The 24,737-nt window shown below is 43.9% G+C and overlaps 1 protein-coding gene across 2 annotated transcripts in view; it reads right to left on the reverse strand.

The window, feature by feature from the left end:
• The window catches only part of stk11ip (serine/threonine kinase 11 interacting protein), a 127,261-nt gene that overhangs the window by 24,107 nt on the left and 78,417 nt on the right, over positions 1-24,737 (reverse strand). For both annotated transcript variants that reach the window (XM_060828238.1, XM_060828237.1), the window contains exons 21-22: positions 10,939-11,036; positions 4,304-4,482 (exon numbers count right to left, since the gene is read on the reverse strand). In XM_060828238.1, coding sequence (XP_060684221.1) covers positions 4,304-4,482; positions 10,939-11,036 — 277 coding nt within the window. The remainder of the gene's footprint in view (positions 1-4,303; positions 4,483-10,938; positions 11,037-24,737) is intronic.

The raw sequence follows: 24,737 nt of genomic DNA on the forward strand, positions 1-24,737 counted from the left end.
TAAATTTCCAATAAAAATATCTATATAAAGTGTATAATGCAGCACCTCACATTTATCTAAATTAAACTCCACCTGCTCCTCCTCAGCCCATTGACCCATCTGATCAAGATCCTGTTGTAATCTGAGGTAACCTTCTTTGTTGTCCACGACACCTTGAATTTTGGTGCCATCTGCAAACTTACTAACTGTATCTCTTCTACTCACATCCAAATCATTTATGTAAATGACAAAAACCGTGGATCCGGCACCAATCCTTGTGGCACACCACTGGTCACAGGCCTCCAGTCTGAAAAATAACCACCTTCTGTCTTTTACCTATGAGAGCCAGTTCTGTATTCAAATGGCTAGTTCTCCCTGTATTCCTTGAGATCTAACTTTGATAACCAGTCTCCCATGAGAAACTTGTAGAACACCTTACTGAAGTCCATTTCGATCACATCCACCGCTCTGTTCTCATCAATCCTCCTTGGTACTTCAAAAAAACTCAAGACATGATTTCCCACACACAAAGCTATGTCGACTATTCCTAATCGGTCCATGCCTTTCCAAGTACGATGTAAATCCTGTCCCCCAGGATTCCCTCCAAAACATGCCAACCACAGATATCAGGCTCACTGGTCCATAGTTCTGTGGCTTTTCCTTACCACTTTTCTTTAGTCGTACATTAGCCAACCTCCAGTCTTCCAGCACCAACTGTGACTATCGATGATATAAATATCTCAGCCAGGGGCCCAGCAATCACTTCCCTAGCTTCCCACAGATTTCTATGGTACAGCTGATCAATTCCTGAGGATTTCTCCACCTTTATGCATTTCAAGACAACCAGCACTTCCTCCTCTGTAATATGGACATTTTTCAAGATGTCACCAACTATTTCCCCTCATTCTATACCTTCCATGTCCTTCTCCAAAGTAAACACTGATGCAAAATATTTGTTTAGTGTCTCCCCCATCTTCTGCAGCTCCACACAGAGGCTGTCTTTGTGAGCTTTGAGAAGGCCTATCCTCTCCCTAGTTACCCTTTTGTCCATAATGTATTTATAAAAACCCTTTGGACTCTCCTTAACTCTATTTGCCAAAGCTATCTCATGTCACCTTTTGCCCTTCTGATTTCCCTCTGAAGTATACTCCTACTGCCTTTATACTCTTAGGATTCACTCGATCGCTGCTGTCTATATCTGACACACACTTCTTTCTTTTCCTTAACCAAAGCCTCTCTAGTCATCCAGCATTCCCTATACCTACCAGCCTTCCCTTTCACCCTGACAGGAATATTTTTTCTCTGGATTCTTGTTATGTTATTTCTGAAGGCATCCCATTTTCCACTGTCCCTTTACCTGCGAAAATCTGCCCTCTATCAGCTTTTGAAAGTTCTTGCCTAATACCATCAAAATTTAACCACATTGCTGGTCGTCTGGAGTCTCTTGTAAGCCAGACCAGATAAGGATGACAGATTGCCAAATTAAAAGGGACATTTGCAAAACAGATGGATTTTTTCCAACAATCGACGATAGCTTTGTGGTCACCATCACTGAGACTAACTTTCAGATTTTATCAATCGTATATAAATTTCACCAGCTGCTGGGGTGGGATCTGAATGGGTGTCCCCACAGTCTTAGCCGCAGCCTCTGAATAGCAGTCCAGTGACAGGAACTCCCTGCTAAATTTGATTGAGAAGTCAAACATGTAACATTAACAATGAGCTATTATTTTCAGAGACACTATCACACTTCAAGGCCAGTTTGGTAGATATCAATGAAGCAACATTTTTGTTGTGTGCTGCACATTTTGTGCAGGCTTAAATATTGACAAGATAACCTCAAAGACTCTCTTTGTGTAAATATTTATTGGTATTGAGTAGTTAAAAGGCGTGTTGGGGATGGGGGTAGGGGGATGGGGGTGGTAAGGGAAGAAGTTTGCTCACATAAAAGTTCACTCCAGTGCCATAGGTCAATGCCAGTTCTGAAGGAGTACAACAGTGTCAAGATGTGACATCTTTTGGACAAGGTATTGGATTGAGGCCCCCTTGACATCTCAGGCATACATGAAAGACCCCAGTTCTCACACTCAAAGAACGGTGTCACAGGCCCATTATTAATCAAACTGGAGGCCTGTGACCAGAGGTATGCCAAAAGGATCAGTGCTGGATTCATGAATTTTCATCATTTATATAAATGATTTGGATATTACCATAAGAGGTATTGTAAGTAAGTTTGCAGATGACACCAAAATCGGAGGTGTAGTGGACAGCAAAGAATGTTACCTCAGAGTTCAACAGGATCTTGATCAGATGGGGCAAAGGGCCAAGGAATGGCAGATGGAGATTAATTTAGATAAATGCAAGGTGCTGCATTTTGGAAAGGCGAATCAGAGCAGGACTTACATACTTAATGGTAAAGTGCTGGGGAGTGATGCTGAACAGAGAGACCTTGGAGTGTAGGTTCCTTCAAAGTGGAGTGGCAGGAGGATAGGATAGTGAGGAAGGTGTTTGGTATGCTTGCCTTTATCAGTCAAAGTATTAAGTACAGGAGTTGGTAGGTCATGTTGTGGCTGTACAGGACATTGGTTAGGCCACTTTTGCAATATTGTGTGCAATTCTGGTCTCTTATCGAAAGACTGCTTAAAACTTGAAAGGGTCTAGAAAAGGTTTACAGGGATGTTTTGTGGTCACCATCACTGAGACTAACTTTCAGATTTTATCAATCGTATATAAATTTCACCAGCTGCTGGGGTGGGATCTGAATGGGTGTCCCCACAGTCTTAGCCGCAGCCTCTGAATAGCAGTCCAGTGACAGGAACTCCCTGCTAAATTTGGTTGAGAAGTCAAACATGTAACATTAACAATGAGGGTTGGAGGATTTGAGATATAGGGAAAGGCTGCTTTCCCTGGACCATCGGAGGCTGAGGGGTGACCTTATAGAGGCTTATAAAATCATGAGGGGCATGGATAGGATAAATAAACAAGGTCTTTTCTCTGGGGTGGGGGAGTCTAGAACTGGACAGCATAGGTTTAGGGTGAGGGGGGAATTTTAAAAGAGATCTAAGGAGCAACCTTTTTACGCAGAGGGTGGTGCGTGTATGGAATGAGCTGCCAGAGGAAGTGGTGGAGGCTGGTACAATTACAGCATTTAAAAGGCATCTAGATTGGCATATGAATAGGAAAGGTTGGAGAGATATGGGGCAAGTGCTGGCAAATGGGACAAATGCTGGCAAATGGGACTAGATTAGGTTAGGATATTGGGTCGGCATGGATGAGTTGACTGAAGGAAGGATCTCTTTCCGTGCTGTACATCTCTCTGATTATTTATCTTTCAACTGCTCCTGCTCCACAGCTACCTGATGAAGGAGCAGCACTCTGGAAGCTAGTGCTTACAAATAAACCTGCTGGGCTACAACCTGGTGTTGTGTGATTTTTAAACTTTGCCTATCCCAGTCCAACACCGGCACGTCCACATCATATCTTTCAACTAACAAAGCTGAAAACAAATAATCATCATGTTGCTGCTTGCTGTTACAAATTGTTGACCAAATCTCCCACATTACAACACGTGGCCTCACTTCATTGAAGTCACTAATTGAATTTGAATCAGTGGAAGCTGTATCACCATAAGAGATAGGGCCAGAAGTAGGCCACTCAGCCCATCGAGTCTGCTCTATTATTCAATGAGACCATGGCTGATCCAATAATTCTCAACTCACTTTGCTGCTTTCTTCCCCATAACCCCCGATTCCCTTACTGATTAAAAGTCCATCTCAACTTTAAATATACTTAGTCGTCCAGCCTCTACATCCTTCTGTGGTTAAGGATTTAACAGATTCACTCCCCTCAAGTGAAGAAACCCCTCCGCACCTGTCTTTATTGAGTAACCCTTATTGAGATGATGCCCTCTGGTCCTAGACTCTGCCACATGGGGAAAACTATTTCTGCACTTCACCTGCCAAGTCCCTTAAGAATCTTGTAAGCTTCAATAAGGTCACTTCTCAATCTTCTAAACTCCATGGAGTACAGGCCCAACCTACTCAAACTCTCTTCAGATAGTCCCTCCATACCTGGTATCAGCCTTGTTAACCTTCTCTGCACTGCCCCTAATACCAGTCTAACCTTCCTTCGATAAAAACTGTTTGTTACTCCGGATGAATGCCTTGTATAGTTTTAGCAAAACCTCCCTACCTTTATACTCCATTATAGGGTGTACCTACGTGTATGTACAGTGTGAAATGGTCATCACTAAGCCCCTTCCTCAGGCAGGTCAGTAATGGAACAAGGGACACATTAATAGCCCAGTGTTTAAATATTCACTCACCTGTGAAAAACTGCATGAAGCTCTTGCACTTGGAAGGATTTCGGATCAGCAATGTATAGGATGCCCCTGAGCTGTCAAACTCCATACTGATGCTCTGGGTACGAAGGCCCACCTGTATGTGCACCAGGCCCAGTATAGGGTGCACCTCGCGTTTCCTGAGCCAGGTAGCTGGCTGACCACTAAAACAGGAAAGAAAATGAATCAAGACTCTGATACCCAGAAGGACAAGGGCTGCAGATACATGGGAATACCACCCCCTGTAAGCTCCCAACCAAGCCACTCACCATCCTTCAGTGTCACTGGGTCAAAATCCTGGAATTGCCTCCCTAACAGTACCCTGGACATCCCTGCACCACATGGACTGCAGTGGTTCATGGTAGCAGCTCAGCACTTGTTCAGGGGAATGAATACTGACCTTGGCACATTGCAGGAATGAAGGAAAAGCATTGCTCGCAAGTCCACCCAAAAGGGTTTCAGGGAAGTGATGGTCAACATTCAGTTCAACACATTACAAGGAACACTTTCCTTTTGAAGAGCTAAACATCACCCAAGCATTGCCTTTCGGCCTATACTCAAAGCTGTCCCCAGACCAGGTGGGAGCAATCGCCACACCAGAGCTTCGCCCAGATGGCAAAACTACCCAATTCACCCCTCCACATGACAAAAGACAAACTCGCATTTATGCAGCACTTCTCATAATGCCAGGCACCTCAAAGTACTTCACAGACAACGAAGCACTTTTGAAGTGTAGCCACTGTTGTAGTTTAGGATGCACGGCAGTCAACGGGTGCATAGCACGATCCCATAAACAGCAAAATGCTAATAACCAGCTGGTCTGGTTCTGTGACACTGATTAAGGGATACATGTTAGCCAGGACACGGAGGATAATTCCCGTGTCTTTCCCCAGTATAGTGCCATGAGGTCTTTTACAGACATCTGAGCCGGCAGCAGGGAACTCAGCTTTAATGCTTTATCAGAAAGACAGGACAGTTGATTTACTGTTGTCATGTACTGAGATACAGTGAAAAGTATTCTTTTGTGTGCTGCAGAGACAGATTGCACCAACATGCATCAGAGTAGCAGAACAGTGCAGAATACAGTAGAACCTTGATTATCCGAATGAGACGGGTGGGAAGTATTTTGTTGGAATAATTGATTGTTCGAATAATCGATCAGATTGTAAACAAGCGATAATTTGAGTGCAGGTTATCCAAACATTTCTAGGTTATCCGGTAATGCACATCGTAATGCCCTTTAACTGATAACTCAATGCTGAGTTGCCTAATGCCATTTTTACAGGACCTTGAGATCTTGTTTGAATAATTCAAAATTCGGATAACTGCTGTTCGGATAATCGAGGTTGTGTTGTTCAATGTTACACTGCAGAGAAGGGGCAGAGAGAGATCAACATTAACATTCGAGAAGTCCATTCAAAAGTCTGATAACAGCAGGGAAGAAGTTATTTGTACGTGCATTCAAACTTTTGTATCTCCTGTTTGACAGAAGAGGATGGGAAAAAAAATATAGCTAGGGTGGGAGGGGTCTTTGATTACTGTTGATTGCTTTCCTGAGGCAGTGGGAAATATAACTGCAGTGCAGTACTCCCATAATATTGGGCTGTCTGTCTTGATTTGCTCACTCAGGCCCTGGAGAAGGATTTGAAGCCAGAGCATTATAACTGAGCCAAGGAAGCTACTCACTGAGCCACAGGCAACATCTTCAAAGGATACTTTCAAAATCCCTCCAATCTTTCACTCCAGCAACATTCTTCTGCCTCCCTAGCCAGCTTCCTCCTTGTTCCAAAATGAACAGATCCTGCTTTGAGGGATGTTACAGCAAACGTGCACTGAATGACCCCTATCCTGCTGGTAATGTCTGTGGTATTGAGCTCAAAACATACAAAATCCTGAAAGGTCTTGACAAGGTGGATGCTGAGATGAGGTTTCTCTTGTAGGAGGATCTAGAACTGGAGATTTACTGTTTCAAAATAAAAAACACAGATAAGAGGAGAGTTTTCTCAGGCAGTCGTTATTTGTTGGAACTCTGAGTCCTCCTGTATTTTTAAACCAGAGATAAATTTTGATAAGCAAAGCAAAGAAAAATTATCCAGAGTAGGTGAGGATGTAGAATGAGATGAGCCATAACCTTACCGAATGGCAGAGCAGGTTTGGAAAAGGTGGGGTGTGTCACATTGCCTACTCCTGCTTGTGAAATCAAGAGATGTAGGAATAAGGTGGGCAGAGTGGGTTTGGATTATTGTTCCTGTGGATAATCACATTTTGTGGGCAGTGATTCTGATTGACTGTTAGATTCTACATCAATGCGCCACAGTCTTGCCCAAGTAGCTTAGTGGGTGGCACACTCGATTCAGGAGTTTGTGGACTCCACAGTCCAACTCTGGCCACCAGGCCCATAACCCAGTGTCAGCAGAGAAAGAGCTGCACTCAGAGGTGCTGTCTTTTGGAGGATCCTCAAGTGGATGTGAAAGATTCCACAAAGTAGTTCGGGATCATTCTCTATGATCAGAGCCAATATTAAACACACATTCCATACCCACTATGAAACCAGATCATCTGGCCTTTATCACGTTGCTGTTTATGGGATTTTGCTGGGCAGCAAAATTGGCTGTCACCTTTCCCTCGTTGCAACTGACTGTTTCAAAAGTACTAGGAGAAAGTGAGGACTGTAGATGCTGAAGATCAGAGTCGAGTGTGTGTGGTGCTGGTAAGCACAGCAGGTCAGACAGCATCCGAGGAGCAGGAGAATCGTTGTTTCGGGCAGGAACCTGATGAGGGGCTTATGCCTGAAACGTCGATTCTCCTGCTCCATGGATCCTGCGTGACCTGCCATGCTTTTCCAACACCACAGACTCTCGACTCTATTTCAGAAGCACTGCACTGACAGTAAACTACTTTGGGACATTAGATTAGATTAGATTACTTACAATGTGGAAACAGGCCCTTCGGCCCAACAAGTCCACACTGACCCACCAAAGCACAACCCACCCATACCCCTACATTACCCCTTGCTTAACACCACGGGCAATTTAGCATGGCCAATTCACCTGACCCGCACATCTTTGGACTGTGGGAGGAAACCGGAGCACCCGGAGGAAACCCACACAGACACGGGGAAAACGTGCAAACTCCACACAGTCAGTCGCCTGAGGCGGGAAATGAATCCGGGTCTCTGGCGCTGAGAGGCAGCATTGCTAACCACTGTGCCACCCACATCTTGAAAGGTGCTATACAAATGCAAAACAAAAACAGGTATGACAACTTAAAATGCCAGGGGTTGGTGGGTTGTGGGCCAAGTACAGGTAAATAGGAGTGTTGCTGAACAAAGAGACCTTGGAGTGCAGGTTCATAGCTCCTTGAAAGTGGAACAGCAGGTAGATAGGAAAGTGAAGGCAGCGTTTGGTATGCTTTCTTTTATTGGTCAGAGTATTGAGTACAGGAGTTGAGAGGTCATGTTGCAGCTGTACAGGACATTGGTTAGGCCACTGTTGGAATATTGCATGCAATTCTCGTCTCCTTCCTATCAGAAAGATGTTGTGAAATTTGAATGGGTTCAGAAAAGATTTATAAGGATGTTGCCAGGGTTGGAGGGTTTGAGCTATAGGGAGAGGCTGAACAGGCTGGGGCTGTTTTCCCTGGAGCGTCGGAGGCTGAGGGGTGACCTTATAGAGGTTTACAAAATTAGGAGGGGCAAGGACAGGATAAATAGACAAAATCTTTTCCCTGGGGTCAGGGAGTCCAGAACTAGAGGGCATGGATTTAGGATGAGAGGGGAAAGATATAAGAGAGACCTAAGGGGCAACTTTTTCACACAGAGGGTGGTACTTGTATGGAATGAGCTGCCAGAGGAAGTGGTGGAGGATGGTACATTTGCAATATTTAAAAGTCATTTGGATGGGTACATGAATAGGAAGAGTTTGGAGGGATATGGGCCAGGTGCTGGCAGGTGGGACTAGATTGAGTTGGGATATCTGGTCGGCAGGGACGAGTTGGACCGAAGGGTCTGTTTCCTTGTTGTACATCTCTATAACTCTATGGTGTTTGTTGGATGCCATGGACATGAGGGGCTGAAGGGCTTGTTTCTGCGTGGTGAGATTCTAAAGGCAAATGCAGCAGGTCTGAAACACACAGTGCTGGAGAAACTCTGGTCTGGCAATATCTGCGGTGAGAGAAATAGAGTTAACTTTTGAAATAAATAAAACTCTTCATCACTGTACAAACAGAAGATGCTGTCCTGCGTCTCTGGAGTTGCTGTCAATCTCCACAAACTTGTTTTTTTCTCTTTAAAAAAAAAATCAAAGAACTGCAAATGCTGGAAATCAGGAAAAGGAGTCAGAAGTTGCTAAAAAGCTCAGGTCTGGCAACATCTGTGGAAAGAGAAATAGAGTTAATGTTTTGGGGTTTTAGTCCAGTGACCCTTCTTCAGAAGTGTCTAATGAGCTGGAGAATGAGGAAGAACTGGGGTAACAGCAACTCTGCGCCAGCACGAGGTGTTGCTGGTAGACAGAGTGGTTGAGTGCGTAGATGGCAAGGCAGAAGTGGGTACTGCAGATGTGGTGTTTAGGCTGGTGCTGGAAAAGCACAGCTGTTCAGGCAGCATCAGAGGAGCAGGAAAAATTGGGCAAAATGTGCATATGGCAACACATGGCATGGACTGTGAATCTCAGGATAAGCAGCCGTATGAGGACGTCAAAGGAGTGGGGGATGAAGGGGAATTGGGGGGGGGGTGGTGTTTGCCAGGGTACCTCCGCATCAGCAAGAGTTCTGAAGGGTCTGTGACCCTGCAAGGCTAACTCTGCTTTCTCTGCACAGTTCTGCTGGACCAGCTGAGCTTTTCTAGCAATTTATGATTTTGTTTTGGTTTTTCTTCAAATGCTCCTCAGGGAGATCACTTCATCTTTGATCTCATAATCAACATTATGCATCAAGTATCTCTGGGGAACACAGGCACAGCTAAACAAACACCATCTTCCCGGACTGAATACACGGTTAGTGGCTCACTGACAGAGCTGAAAATGTGTTGCTGGAAAAGCGCAGCAGGTCAGGCAGCAGGAATTCCTGAAGAAGGGCTTATGCCCGAAACGTCGAATCTCCTGTTCCTTGGATGCTGCCTGACCTGCTGCGCTTTTCCAGCAACGCATTTTCAGCTCTGATCGCCAGCATCTGCAGACCTCACTTTCTCCCAGCTCACTGACAGAGGCCATCTGGCTTATGTGTAGAATCCCATTCTCATGTCTGAGTTCAGTTCCTAAAAGCTCCCACCCAATTTCCTTTTGAAATTGTCCATCTTCTTCACTTCCATTCACGTTCATCATTAATGTTAATGACAAAAGGTCTTTCTTATATTCCCCTCCATAATTCTTGGCCCAAATGTTACAATCCATGCCCATGGGTTCTTGCGCCTATGAACGGGAACAGGTTTTCTTTATCGGGCCAATTCAGCCAATCAGGGATTGAACGGAGACCTGCTGGCTCGTGCTGCAAGTCGCATCTCATTGTAGCAGGTCCAACCACAAGAGATGTTGAGTGAACGTACATCGATCACTGGTTTAGGCAGGTAATGATAAAAACTATGGATTGAAGAGAAAGTTCCTCACTTGGAGAGATGAGAATGTGGATCATGTGATCAAAAAGGATTGTTGAGGGGAACAGAGCAAATACATTTTAAAAACAAGCTGGATAGGCTGATGAGGGAAAACAGAGGGACAACAATAGACAAGATGAGGTTAACAGTCTCGAAGCAGTTAGCAAATCCAACCGTAACATCAATCTTCACGCTGGGTTAAGGCAGAACGAACTCCAAAATCAACCCCACAGTGTCAGCATCACTCTGATCTGCACTGGCGATGTGGCCAACTGAGCCAAGCCCACCACTCAGCGAGTCTGTGTTGCTGTGGCCACATACACTTTGACCTGCATGTATAGCCTGGAGTTATGGAGAGTGATGGTAAAAACTCCAATTTACCATTAAAACATCATATGGCTGACCAGGAATCGCTTCCGGTCTTACCGCCTCCCACCAGTGGGTGCTGATAGATTATCAGCAGGCTTGGCCATGGTACAAACACATCTTTCTTGTCCATCAAGTTCTGGAGTAGATCTCGAGCTCAGAGCTACTGACTGACCTTATACCAAAGGCAGAGTTGCTCTCCATTGCAACGCAACAGTCAAAGCTGCAACTTCTGAGCTGAATTGGGAAACAACATTGAGTAATACAGTCATAGAGATGTACAGCATGGAAACAGACCATTCAGTCCAACTTGGCCATGCCGATCAGATAGCCTAACCTAACCTAGTCCTATTTGCCACACTTGGCCCATATCCTCTCAAGACTTCCTATTCATATACTCATCCAGGTAACCTTTAAATGCTGTAATTATACCAGACTCCATCACTTCCTCTAGCAGTTCATTCCATACATGCACCACTCTCTGCATGAAAAAGTGCCCTGAGGTTCCTTTAATATCTTTCCCCTCTCACCCTAAACCTATGCCCTCTAGTTCTCCCCCATGCCAGGGAAAAGACTGTCTATTTATCCTATCCATGCCCCTCATGATTTTATAAACCTCTATAAAAGGTTGGAACAATATTCTAATGGAGCTAAGACCTGAACAAACCTGACGGGTCCAGTGATTTCCAAGATGTAGACACTGAAATTCGACATGATCAGCAATGACGGGTACTCCTGAGGGCTCCCGTATTTCACTGTAGATGCCTGTAATTTGAAAAATAACTGCATTAACCACTTGAGAATTGCAAAGGGGTCAATTTTCTGAGTATCACCAGAACAGCCAAACTGGCAGCTAATATGATTAATGCATTGGCCTATGGAAGAGACTTCACGAGAAGGTCCACTTACAAGGAGACTGAGGAGTGACCCTATAGAGGTTTATAAAACCACATGGGCATGCGTAAGGTAAATAGCCAAGTTTTTTTTTCCTAGGGTGGGGGAGTTGAAAACCAAAGGACACAGGTTTAAGGTGAGAGGGGAAAGATTTAAAAAGGACCCAAGGGGTAACATTTTGACGTAAAGGGTGACACATGTATGGAATGAGCTGCCAGAGGTGGTGGTGGAGGCTGGTACAATTACAATATTTAAAAGGCATCTGGATGGAGTCGTGGATAGAACGAGTTTAAGAGGGATATGGGCTAAATGCTGGCAAATAGGACTGGGTCAGATTGGGATGTCTGTTTGGTGTGGACAAGTTGGACCGAGGATCTGTTTCCTTGCTGCATGACTCTATGATTATGACTTTAAAAGAAATCAGATCATTTTAATTCTGATTCTTTCAAAATTCTTAAGCAGGTCTTTGATGAGAGTGGTCTCATTTGATACAGAATCGACATTCTTAATTATTTTAAAAAATTTCTTCAACGGGCATTAGTTTATTGTTTCATTGGCATCACTGACCAGGCCAGCATTTGTTGCCTGACCCTAACTGCCTCTTGAACTGAGTGGTGCGTTCAGCCATTTCCAAGAGCAGTTAAGAGCTATTGACGTTGCTCTCACTCTGGAGTCACATGTAGGCTGGACTGGGTAAGGACATCCCTAAAAAACATGCTTAAACTTCTGTTAAAAACCAGATGGGTTTTCACAATAAACAATTATTTCATGGTCACTGTGACCGGGACTAGATTCTCATTCCAGATTTATTGATTGGAATTTAAATACCAAAAGTTTCTGTGGTGAGATGTGAACATGCATCCCCAAAGCCCCCAGTTTTACCACACCATCATCTCCCCCAAGCTCCTTCAGAGCCGCAAGAGCAAGTTCTAATAAAGGATTAAAAAGGAAATGTTTGGGCAGATGCTGAGGTCTTGATTGTAATTAAACTTAGATTAATTTAAGTTAAACACAGTTAATTCTGACTGCAGAGGAGGGCATTCATCAGGTATATGCTGGGGATTAGTGCCAGATTCTCCCTCCAGGCACCTCACTCCACTGAACCATAATGACTGGAAACCAAATCCTATGCCTTCCACTAGACAGTCTACTTCATGTTAGGGTGACAACACATTTAATACATGAATTTTAAGTAGTATACATCACCAAGACGCTTTTCCATGAAGCATTACCAAATGAAATGTGACAGCAAGCAACATAAGGAATGACATAAAGGCAGGTAGAGATATAAAGGTTTATGGAGGAAATTCCTGTCTCCAAGCAGCAAACATTACAGTCACTAACTGTGGAAAACTTAAAACCAAAGTTGCACAAAGGTCAGAAATGAAGGAGTGTGGAGATCTGAGAGCTGCAGGTGGTTTCAGAGGCAGAGAGAGAGTAAAGGGCACATTAAAGGGAAGAGGTTTGGGCTGGGTAGAGGTAGAAGGCTGTCTGGATTACAATGCTGCATGGACCCATATTGACCAAAAAGCACCGACTGCCTCAGCTCAGACTTGGAACTGCAACTTCAGTACTTGGCAAAGAAATGTGCCTATTCCACCCCCGCTCAAACAAAAAATGATGAGATTTGAAAGATTGCATATGGAGAACATTAATCATTTGGAGACTTTGTTCCGCAACGCCCCAGTTTTTCGCATGTTCCTGGGAAGAATCAAATAATGCCAATAGGAAATGTCTAATCGATTGTCTAACGCGACACATGAAAACTGGAGACTCACTCGTCTATTTACAGACATACCAACAAGGAGTATTCAGAGGTCCTTTGACCCATTCAAGCACTCTCTGCAATTTAATAAGATGGTGGTTGATCGGATTGCAACCTCAAATTCATATTCAGGCCTACCTTTCATCCTTTTGTTTACCAAAAATCTATTTAATTCTACCTTAAAAATATTCAAGGACTCAGTTTCTCTTTGTTTTAATAAAAGAAAAAGAGTTCATGAATCTCAAAAGTTTTCTCCTTGTCTATTTAAACGGGCACCGTCTTAATTTTTAAAGTCATCCCAAGTTATTAATTCTTCTGTAAGAGGAAAAATCTTCTCTACGTCTACCCTGTCAATATTGCTCAAGATCTCATTTCAATCCTGCCACCTCTTACTCATCTGAAGTCCAGCAGATACATGTCCAACATTTCCTCAAAAGGCAACCTACCCAGAGTAGGTATTAAGTCTGGCACATCTTGTTAAACTGGGTCAAATGTATTTACATCTTTCCTTAAATAAGGTAACTAGACTGTACACAGTACTCCAGATGTGGCCTCGCTCATGCCATGTATAGCTGAAACATACTTGAATTTTCAATTACCCCTGCAACAAATGATAACATCTCATTAGCTTTCCAAATTACATGGTGTATTACACACTAGGTGCACTGAATAGTAACCTTGAGCTATTCACGCACAAGGACACACCTCTGCAGTCTCATCAGATAGTTGATGTTATATAGAGTCATACAGCATAGAAACAGGCCCCTTGCTTCACCATGTCTATACTGACCAACTATGCCCTGGTATTTACCGAGATGCTTCTTAAACGTTGTGCGAGGATCTGCTTCCACAACCCTCTCAGGCAGTGAGTTCCACATGTGTCTCACCCTCTGGGTGGGGGAAAAAAAAATCTTTTCTAAGGTCCCTTACTTATACATCCACCTTACATTTATGCCCTTTGGCCTCAGACATATCTGACATGGGGAAAAGTTTCTCATGATCTTCTCCATGATTTTGCATACTTCAATGCAAAATCATGGAGAAGATCATGGAGATATCTTCAATATCCTTCTTTATGGTCATTTAAGCGGGCATTGGATAGGCATTTGGAAGTTATTGGGCTAGTATAGGTTAGGTAGGATTCGGTCGGCGCAACATCGAGGGCCGAAGGGCCTGTACTGCGCTGTATCCTTCTATGTTCTATGTAATAAGATCATCCCTCCAGAGTCAAGATTAGAGTGGTGCTGGAAAAGCAAAGCAGGTCAGGCAGCATCCTAGGAGCAGGAAAATTGACGTTTCAGGCAAAAGCCCTTCATCAGGAAAGGGCTGATGATTCCTGATGAAGGGCTTTTGCCTGAAACATTGATTTCCCTGCTCCTCGGATGCTGCCTGATCTGCTCTGCTTTTCCAGCACCACTCTAATCTGGACTCTAATCTCCAGCATCTGCAGTCCTCATTTTTGCCAAGATCACCCCTCCAGCCTCCTCTGCTCCAGGGAAAACAAACCCAGCCTATCCAGTCTCTCCTCATAACAGACTTTCCATCCCAGGCAACATCCTGGTGAACCTCTTCGACGTCTTCTCCAGTGCAATCACATCCTTCTGATAGCGTGGTGGCCAGAAATGTACACCGTATTCCATCAGTGGTCTCAACAATGTCCTACAAAGTTATAACAAGATTTCCTTGCTCCAATATTCTATGCCCCTGCTAATGAAGTCAAGTAACCTATATGCCTACTTCACCACCCTGTCCATCCATGCTGATACCTTCAGGCATCTATGGACATGTGCACCAAGGTCCCTTTGTTCCTCAGTATTCCCTAGGGACCTACTATTCATTGCTTATGCCCTTCCCTTATTAGAACTTCCAAAATGCATCAATTCATACTTATCAAGATTAAATTCCATCTTCTATTACTCTGTTCAATTCACCAGCTAACAAATTTCTGACCATGAATTTCATCCTTCTCACTATAAACAACATTGTTTATGTCACCTGCAAACTTACTAAATGTACCCTCTATGTTCACATCCAAGTTATTAATATGTCTAACACGCAAAGATCCCAAGCACTGATCTCTGCAGTACACCACTGGTCATAGACTTCCAAACAATATTTCAACATCACCCTTTACCTCCTATAAGTCAATTTTGGATCCAGGCTCCCAAATTGCCTTGGATCCCACGGGCTCTTGGACCAGCCTTCCATGTGGGACCATGTCAATAGCCTTCCTTAAGTCCATGCAAACCATGTCAACTGAATTACCTTCATGAATATATTTAGTCACCTTTACAATAAAACTCAATTAACTTGATAGGGGTGACTTGATAGAGGTGTACAAGATGATTAGGGGTTTAGATAGGGTTGACCATGAGAACCTTTTTCCACGTATGGAGTCAGCTATTATGAGGGGGCATAGCTTTAAATTAAGGGGTGGTAGGTATAGGACAGATGTTAGGGGTAGATTCTTTACTCAGCGAGTCGTGAGTTCATGGAGTGCCCTGCCAGTAGCAGTGGTGGACTCTCCCTCTTTATGGGCATTTAAATGGGCATTGGATAGACATATGGAGGATAGTGGGCTAGTGTAGGTTAGGTGGGCTTGGATCGGTGCAACATCGAGGGCCAAAGGGCCTGTACTGTGCCGCATTTTTCTATGTTCTATGTTCAATGTAAATTAGTCAGACAGGATCTCCCTCTAACAAGTCCATCCTGACCACCCCTGATCAATTCTTGCCTTTCCAAGTGTTGACAAATGTTAAGCCAAATGAGAGTATAGATTCTTGCCTTGTCTCCCTTTTTGAACAAAAGGATATCCAGTTGCTGTCTAATGGGTTCTTCCCATTAATTGGAAAAAACAAATATTAATGCATCAACTATCTTATTAGGTACTTAACTCTCAGATGAATGCCATCAGGACTCAGGCACTTGCCAGTCTACATCATTGTTAATTTGCACAGGACTTCTAATCTCGCGATGGTAATTTTCCTGAAGTCCCCTCTCACTTCCATTTCCTGAGGCCTATCTGCTTTTAGATTCTAACCTGCAGCCTCTATAGGAAGGATTAATGCAAAATACCTGTTTCAATTTGTCTGTCCCACTTTTGTTAACTCCCCAGGCGCACTTTGCCGACTCGTCTTAAAATATTTACAGAAACTCTTATTTTTGTTTATATTTCAGGCTAGCTTTCTCTAAAAAAAAAGCAACTGGGAATAATTTAGTGCAAGTCTTTGGCATTTTTATATTTTGCCCAGTCTGGTGATGCATCACTGTCTTTGCACAAATGAGTGGCTTTTCTTGGAGTCTGATAGCACCTTTAAGGTTTCCAGTTAATTAGAGAAAGGGCATGTCTTTCCCCTGGAAAATTTTTCCCCTCTTGTTGGGGCAATTTAAATGTTACATATTGGTGTGCTAGGCCTGCACTCTAATGCAGGGGATTGGTTATCATGGAGGGGTCTCTTTCCGAACCTTCTCTCCTTCTTGCCTGAGATGTGGTGACCCGCAGGTTAAACCAGCACCAGTTGTCCCGGTCTCTAATGACAGAGCAGCCCAATGGTCTGGCCAAACTATTAAAAGCTCACACCTTACACCACTTTCATCTCTTTTTCCATTTCACCATTAACATTCTTGTTTTTTGCACATGGTCCCCACCAGCCACCCTCTTAAGTCCATGCCTCTGTCAAAAGTATGAAAAAAAAATCCACAACACTTTTCAGTTTTGAAGAGGATTCACACTGGACTCAATTCTGCTTTCTCTAAACAGATGGTCTCAGACCTGCTGAGTTTCTCCAGCATTCTTTATTTCCTTTTCAGATGCGGCAGATTAAAAATCCAGAGATGGCATTTCTGATCAGTAGATTCAACAATGAGTAGCATGACACATTCTTGATGATGTCATCTCAATACTCTTTCATAGAATTCACACGTCAACTTCAACATTTTATGTATCTGTCAAGAAGGAGCAAATCAAGATATTTTGATTGTTGTAAACGGAATTGCCTTTGGTTACTGAATGCTTTATAAGAAATCTCACACAAGTGAACTACAAACAATTGTGTATAGGCGTTTTCTACTAATTCCGTGATTAAATCAGGGTCACACCTCTGATGAGTCAGCAACTCTCGTCAAATACTCAACAGGTGTCAACAGCTCCGCTCTGTAGTTTTGTTCACAGCTCCTAATTTTACCCATGGCTGATTTGAAGAAACCAGTCAATATTGACTGAGAAAGGTCTCGCCATAAACCCATCAGATTCCACAGTCACTGGCTAGCACTCCTGTACCTTAATACAAAAAGTCAATCTTCATGGAGCCAAGTACAGCCTTCCTGAGCACTTCACAGCCAGATATCTCAAAGCTAATGCACACAATTCCAAGTGGATGCATTTTAAAAAATATTCACTCACAGAATATAGGTGTCACTGGCTGTGGCAGCGCCCATCCCTATGTGTCCAGAGGGCAGTTATGAGTCAACCATAACGCAGTGGGTCTGGACTGTTATGCTGGTCAGATTGGGTAAGGATGGCAGATTTCCTACCTTAAAGGACATTAGTGAGCCAATTGTGCTTTTCCAACAATTGTCAATAATTAGATTCTTATCGAATTGAAGTTCCCAATAGCAGAATTCTACCCTGAGTTCCAAGAACATTACCTGGTTCTCTGGATTCATAGTCTTAGGTGATAATTGCACTAGGCCATCACCTGCACGAGACTGTGCTCCTGGTACCAGCACTGAGGAGTGAGAACTCAGGGAATAAACCTTCCTCGTCTTCATCTTAAACAGGAGAATCCTTAAATTCCTCAGTTTCCGATTCCCAACACAAGGGGGGAAACAGTTGGTCAGTATTCACGTGCAAATTTCTCAATCTATAAGATGCACTGCAGAAATTCACCGAAGATCCTTAGGCAGCACCTTCCAAATCCATGAATACGAAATGTCTAGAAGGACAAGAGCAGCAGATAGATAGGAACGCCACCTGCAAGTTGCCTCAAAGCCACTCATCAGCATGACTGGGAAATACATCACTCTTCCTTCAGTCTCGCTGGGCCAATGTCCTAGAACTTCCTCCGCAACAGCACTGTGGATCTACTGATAGCACATGGACTGCAGTAGTTCAAGAAAGCAGCTCACCATCACCTTCTCAAAGACAACTAGGGATGGTCAATAAATGCTGGTCCAGCCAATGACACCCAGGTCCCACGAGTGAATAAAAAATGCAAACTTGCATGTTCTAATTAGGCCAAATCTCATTTCACCAATTCCAATGAGGATAGACCCAACTTGCTCAACCTCTTCATCGCTGGAATCCCATGGCAGTATTTCAAAGAAGGGAGAATATCAGTAACCTTCCCCGGCCACACCCCAAGCCACCCTGAGCCCAGTCACTAAAACTAATTGTCTCGTAACCAGCGTTGCTGAAGTAGATCTCACAAAAGCTAAAGATAATATAGTAACATAGGAGGTATGGTTAAGTAAGTTTGTAGAGGATACCAAAATTGAAGATACAGTGGACAAAGAAGATGGCTACCTCAGACTACAACAGGACCTTGATCAGATGGGTTATTAAGCCGAGAATTGGCAGATGGAGTTCAATTTAGATAAATTGTGCATGCTGCATTTTGGAAAGGCAAATCAGGGCAGGACCTGCAAACTTAATAGGAAGGCTCTGGGGTGTGTTGCTGAACAAAGATTTTATAGTGTAGGTTCATATTCCTTGAAAGTGGAGTTGCAGATTGATAGGATAGTGAAGGAAGTGTTTGATATGCTTTCCTGTATTGGTTCGTGCATTGAGAATGGGAGCTTGGCGGTCATGTTGCGGCTGTACAGGAACATTGGAATATTGCATGCAATTCTGGTCTCCCTGCTATCGGAAGGATATCGTGAAACTTGAATGGGCTCAGAAAAGATTTACTGGGAGTGTTGCCAGGATTGGAGAGTTTGAACTAGAGGTAGAGGCTGAGTAAGCTAGAGCTGTTTCCCTGGAGGGTCAGAGGTTGAGGGATGACCTTATGGAGGTTTTTTCCCCCAGCACAGGTTTAAGGTGAGGGAGGACAGATTTAAAAGGGACCCAAGGGGCAACTTTGACATGCAGAGTGTGTTGCATGTATGGTATAAACTGCCAGAGGAAGTGGTGGAGGCTAGTACAATTACAATATTTAAAAGGCACCTGGAGGGTATATGAATAGGACGGGTTCAGAGGCATATGGGTCAAATACTGACAAATGGGAGAAGATTAATTTAGGATATTTGGTCGGCATGGCCAGGTTAGACCAAAGGGTCTGTATCAATGCTATACAGCTCTGACTCTATAGTGAGGTAAAGGCAGTTGGTCTATTATTTTATTGGTGATGATCAAGGTAGCGCATACATTTTACATTCAAAAGGTCATTGGTTCGAGACCCACTTCAGAGACAAACATAAGCCCAAATGTAGCACTGAGGGGTGGGTCACACCGTCAGAGGCGTTGTTTCTTGGATAACATATTAAACCTAGTCCTCACCTGCCCTCTTTAGGTCAGACACAAAATGTGACTAATGTGAAGGTAAGCTGGGGAACAATGATTGCGTTTATCCCAATAAAACATAGAACATAGAAAAATACAGCGCAGTACAGGCCCTTCGGCCCTCATTGTTGCGCCGACCGAACTCTACTTAACCTACACTAGCCCAATAACCTCCATATGCCTATCCAATGCCCGCTTAAATGACCATAAAGAGGGAGAGTCCACCACTGTTACTGGCAGGGCATTCCATGAACTCTCAACCCGCTGAGTAAAGAATCTACCCCTAACATCTGTCCTATACCTACCCCCCCTTAATTTAAAGCTGTGTCCCCTAGTAACAGCCGACTCCATTAGCGGAAAAAGGTTCTCACTGTCAACCCTATCTAAACCCCTAATCATCTTGTACACCTCTATCAAATCTCCCCTAAACGTTCTTTTCTCCAATGAGAACAGCCCCAAATGCCTCAGCCTTTCCTCATACGATCTTCCTACCATGCCAGGCAACATCCTGGTAAACCTCCTCTGCACCCGTTCCAGCGCCTCCACATCCTTCCTATAGTATGGCGACCAAAACTGCACACAATACTCCACATAAGGCCGCACCAGAGTCTTATGCAACTGCAACATGACCTCAGGACTCCGGAACTCAATTCCTCTACCAATAAAGCCCAGTACGCCATATGCCTTCTTCACAGCACTATTTACCTGGGTGGCAACTTTCAGAGATCTGTGTACATGGACACCAAGATCCCTCTGCTCATCCACACTACCAAGTAGCCTACCATTAGCCCAATAATCCATCTTCTTGTTACTCCTACCAAAGTGAATGACTTCACACTTAGCTACATTGAACTCCATTTGCCACCTTTCTGCCCAGCTCTGCAACTTATCTATATCCCGCTGTAACCTGCCACATCCTTCTTCGCTGTCCACAACTCCACCAACTTTCGTGTCATCCACAAACTTGCTCACCCAGCCTTCAAGCCCCTCCTCCAGGTCATTTATAAAAATGACAAACAGCAATGGTCCCAAAACAGATCCTTGTGGAACACCGCTAGTAACTGCACTCCAAGATGAACCGTTACCATCTACTACCCTCTGTCTCCTTCCAGCCAGCCAATTCCTAATCCAAACCTCTAATGCACCCTCAATGCCATACCTCCGTAGTTTTTGCATTAGCCTGCCATGGGGTACCTTATCGAATGCCTTGCTAAAATCCAAATACACCACATCTACTGCTTTACCCTCGTCCACTTCCTTGGTCACCTTCTCAAAGAAGGTTTGTGAGGCACGACCTGCCCTTCACAAAACTATGCTGACTATCCTTGATCACATTATTCCTATCCAGATGTTCATAAATCCTATCCCTTACAATTCTCTCTAAGACTTTGCCCACAACAGAAGTGAGACTCACCAGCCTATAGTTACTAGGGCTGTCCCTATTCCCCTTCTTGAACAAGGGAACCACATTTGCCATCCTCCAGTCTTCTGGCACTATTCCTGTAGACAATGATGACATAAAAATCAAGGCCAATTTCTCTGCTTATCATCAAGCTGCTACCTATGGGATCTTGCTGTGCTTCTACTGGTTTGTGCATTTCTGATATGACAATAACTACAAAAATTATTTTACTGACTGCAAAGTGCTTTGGATGTCTTGATGTCAGGGGACGTGCTACACAAATGCCAATATTTTATTTCAGTAAACTGAAAATGATTATATTCTCAGGGTCGCAGGGGTTGGCTTGAAACCATGAAGTTACACAATGAGACAAGCAAGCAAATTAATCAGACTGTTGCTATGTTTTTAAAAAAATTGGATGCATTCCAGTTTGGAGCTTTCTTTGTCCCTCACAAATGAACAGATCCATGCGATTGGTCAGACAAGCTTGTTTATCTCAAAGATACATTGCTGATGCAATACTAGCGACTGCAGGGAGTCAAATCTCCAAGTAAAACCAACTGCTTGGCCTGTCTAGCTCATCACGCACTGCAAGATAATACAATACTCACATGACCATACAATGAGGATCAGAAAAGGCGTACAAGAGCATTGAAGCATCACAAGCAAACATCGTCCCTCCTCCACAGCAGCAGGAAGGACTTTGTACTGGTTAAGAGTCTCACCTTCGAGGTCAGCTAACTCAGTACAGACCAGCAGCAGCTGAATGCATCACTTACTTCCCGTCTTATAATCTCTCACTTTGCAAAGAGATTTTTTTCCTTGACCCTTTCAAAACAACGTGGCAATTACCAATGACCCAACACACACCGCACGTATGGGGAGGGACAGCAGCAGAGGAGGACAAACACACACTGTCACACCTTCTCAGAGATCTGCCTCTCCTCAAACCACATCAAACTGTGTTCACGGCTTGCAAATGATGAAAGTATAGTAATTCATTCATTCAGTCGGTCAAGACTGCTCAGCCATTCAGGACAACTTTGGGTTTGCAATGCACTTTACCTGCTCACTCCCATATCCCTCAATCCCCTGAGACACTAAAATGTTCTGTGTACCTCAACCCTAACTATATTCAACAATGGACCATCTACACCCTCTGGGCCACAGTAACCTAGAGATTTACAACTAGCAAGTCATGTTGTTTCTTCTCACCTCAGTCCCAAATGATCAGCCCCTTAACCCTGAGACAGGGCCCATGATTTAGATTTCCCATTTAGCAGGAACAATCTCTTGGCTGTCTACTTTGTCACTCCCCCACTCTTTTAAACTCCAGAAAATACGAACCCAATTTACCTTAGCCTCCATCATAGGATAATAACTTCATCCCAGTTATCAATTTAAGGTGGTGAGTTCATGATAGTCACGACAGGAGTCCAAGTCTGTACCGGCAGTGGCTGAAGCCCATCAGACTGGAGCGGCAGACCTTTAAGCACATGATTAAGTTTACGACACTGCTCACCCAGTAATGCAACCACAGCAATCTGATGAGCTAGACTTCAAAGACTCCCGTTGCAGTTTGAAAATTTTCAAATGAAAATTTCCCCCATCAGAAAAAACAACTGTGGGAAAAACTGGGAATGTCATAAAAATTCATCTGGTTCACTTTCAGGGAATGAAATTTACTGACCCTGCCTAACTGCCCAACATGTGATTCCAGAACAATGTGGTCGGCACTTCACTGCTCTCTGAAATAGCTTAGTAAGCCACTCACCTGTATTCATGAAGGTGGTTCATCATTAGCTTCAAGGACAATTAGGCATGTACAATGAATGCACACCTTGCCAACAAACCCTACCTGCTGTAAATAAATTACTACTGATTGGTGGCAAATCGTGTGCAAAGGAGTGGAGATTAGAGATCCAAAGAAATTCAGTTGGTTCAGATGCACAAGCCAAAGTGTCCCAAAGAGACACAGAAAGTATTCAAAATGTCAAATGGAATAAAGAGAGAAAGTGCTTGGAAAAAAAATATGGTAACTAGTAGAGAAAAAAAACAGAGAAAATGATTCAAATCAAGGTCCTTTCATCAATAAAGGGAAGTGCGAGGAATGCAATAGATTTGAAAAGCAACATAGGTGAAGGTCTGTAACAGGGCAGAAGACAGGAGACATTGAGTAATGAGAGAGATGATGGCGCAAGGCAGAAGGTGGAGACAGGGAGACAAGTAAAAAAGGAATTGTCCAGAGGTGGAGTGAATGGCACTATGAACGTCATCTGCCTGAAAAGGAGAGGGGAGTGAAACAATAGTAGGGGCACAGTACCTCAAAACTGGAAACCTCTAGGCCAACACTGCCGGATTTCAGGTTGGGTAGTTTGGGCATTGGGGTCTTCAAGGATCAGTGCTGGGACCCCAGTTATTCATCATATTACTGATTTGGATGAGGGAACAATGTGCAACATCTCAAAGTTTGCAGATGATACCAAGTTGGGTGGGAGGGTGAACTGTGACGAGGATGCAGAGATGCTTCAGTATGATCTGGACAGGTTGGGTGGGTGGGCAAGTCAATGGCAGATGCAGTATAATTTGGATAAATGCAAAGTTATTTACTTTGGAAGCAAAACCAAGGTGGCAGATTACGACCTGAATGGCTGTAAATTGAGAGAGGAGAGTGTGCAGTGGGAGCTGGGTGTCCTTGTGCATCAGTTGCTGATGGTAAGCGTGCAGGGGCAGCAGGTGGTAAAGAAGGCCAATGGGATGTTGGCCTTCACTGGGAGAGGTTGAGTACAGGAGCAGGGATGTGTTGCTGCTGTTACACAGGGTCTTGGTGAGACCACACCTAGAATATTGTGTGCAGTTTTCATCTTAGTTTCTAAGGGAGGATGCTCTTGCGCACGAAGGAGTGCAGCAAAGGTGTATCAGGCTGATCCCGGGGATGGTGGGACTGAAGAATGAGAAAAGATTGACTAGGTCAGGATTGCTCAAATAAATGAGGGGGATCATAGAGACTTATAAAATGCTAATAGGACTAGACATTGTAGATGCAGGGAGGATGTTCCCGATGGTAGGTGTGTCCAGGGGTCACAGTCTGAGGATTTGGGATGGACCATTTAGGACAGAGATAAGGTGACATTTCTTTGCCCAAAGCAGATGACGCCAAAACATTGAATGTATTCAAGAGGCAGTTAGATATAGCACTTGGGACAAATGGGATCAAAGGTTGTGGGAAGAAAGCAAAATTAGGCTATTGCATTAGATGATCAGCCATGATCGTGATGAATGGCAGGACAGGCTTGAAGGGCCAAATGGCCGCCTCCTGCTCATATCTTCTATGCTTCTGACCAAACAGAATGGAATGGTTTTGAAATAAAGTCATTCTGGGCAATACTGACTGAATCCAATGGTGCAGCGTGTGAAGGGATAGTGGGAGGAGTTTGACACTGTAACCTCGATTTCTCACACTGCCTGTAAGCTGACACCCCTGGCAGGAGGGGAAAGCAGAACGGAATGAGAAGAGCAATGTACTCTGCTGAAGCATACTCCTCTGAACTCTGAAAACAAATTACACAGCAGCTGTCCTTCCTTTTCACCTGACAGGCTGCACTGTTAAAACTTGTTCTAACTCGTATAGTCTGTGGAATTTAGTTTCAAGAAAGGCTTCAAACGTGCTTCCAATGGGGACTTCAAAAGGGACTGTTTCAACATTATTGGCACTTTAACAGTTCTAACTTCAATTCTTTCCCAGCTCCAGCATTTTCCTTTGTGCTTATAGAAAGGGGTGTTAACTACATCAACTCTCGGAGGGAGAGACAGCATCGATTTATATAATTAGTGGTGGGTTATGGTAACTGACACGTGGCAGGGCTATTAGCCCCTGAATGGAGGAGAGCAGCTTGCAGAATGCAT

This window comes from Hemiscyllium ocellatum, chromosome 7, assembly GCF_020745735.1.
Source record: "Hemiscyllium ocellatum isolate sHemOce1 chromosome 7, sHemOce1.pat.X.cur, whole genome shotgun sequence".
NCBI lineage: Eukaryota > Metazoa > Chordata > Chondrichthyes > Orectolobiformes > Hemiscylliidae > Hemiscyllium > Hemiscyllium ocellatum.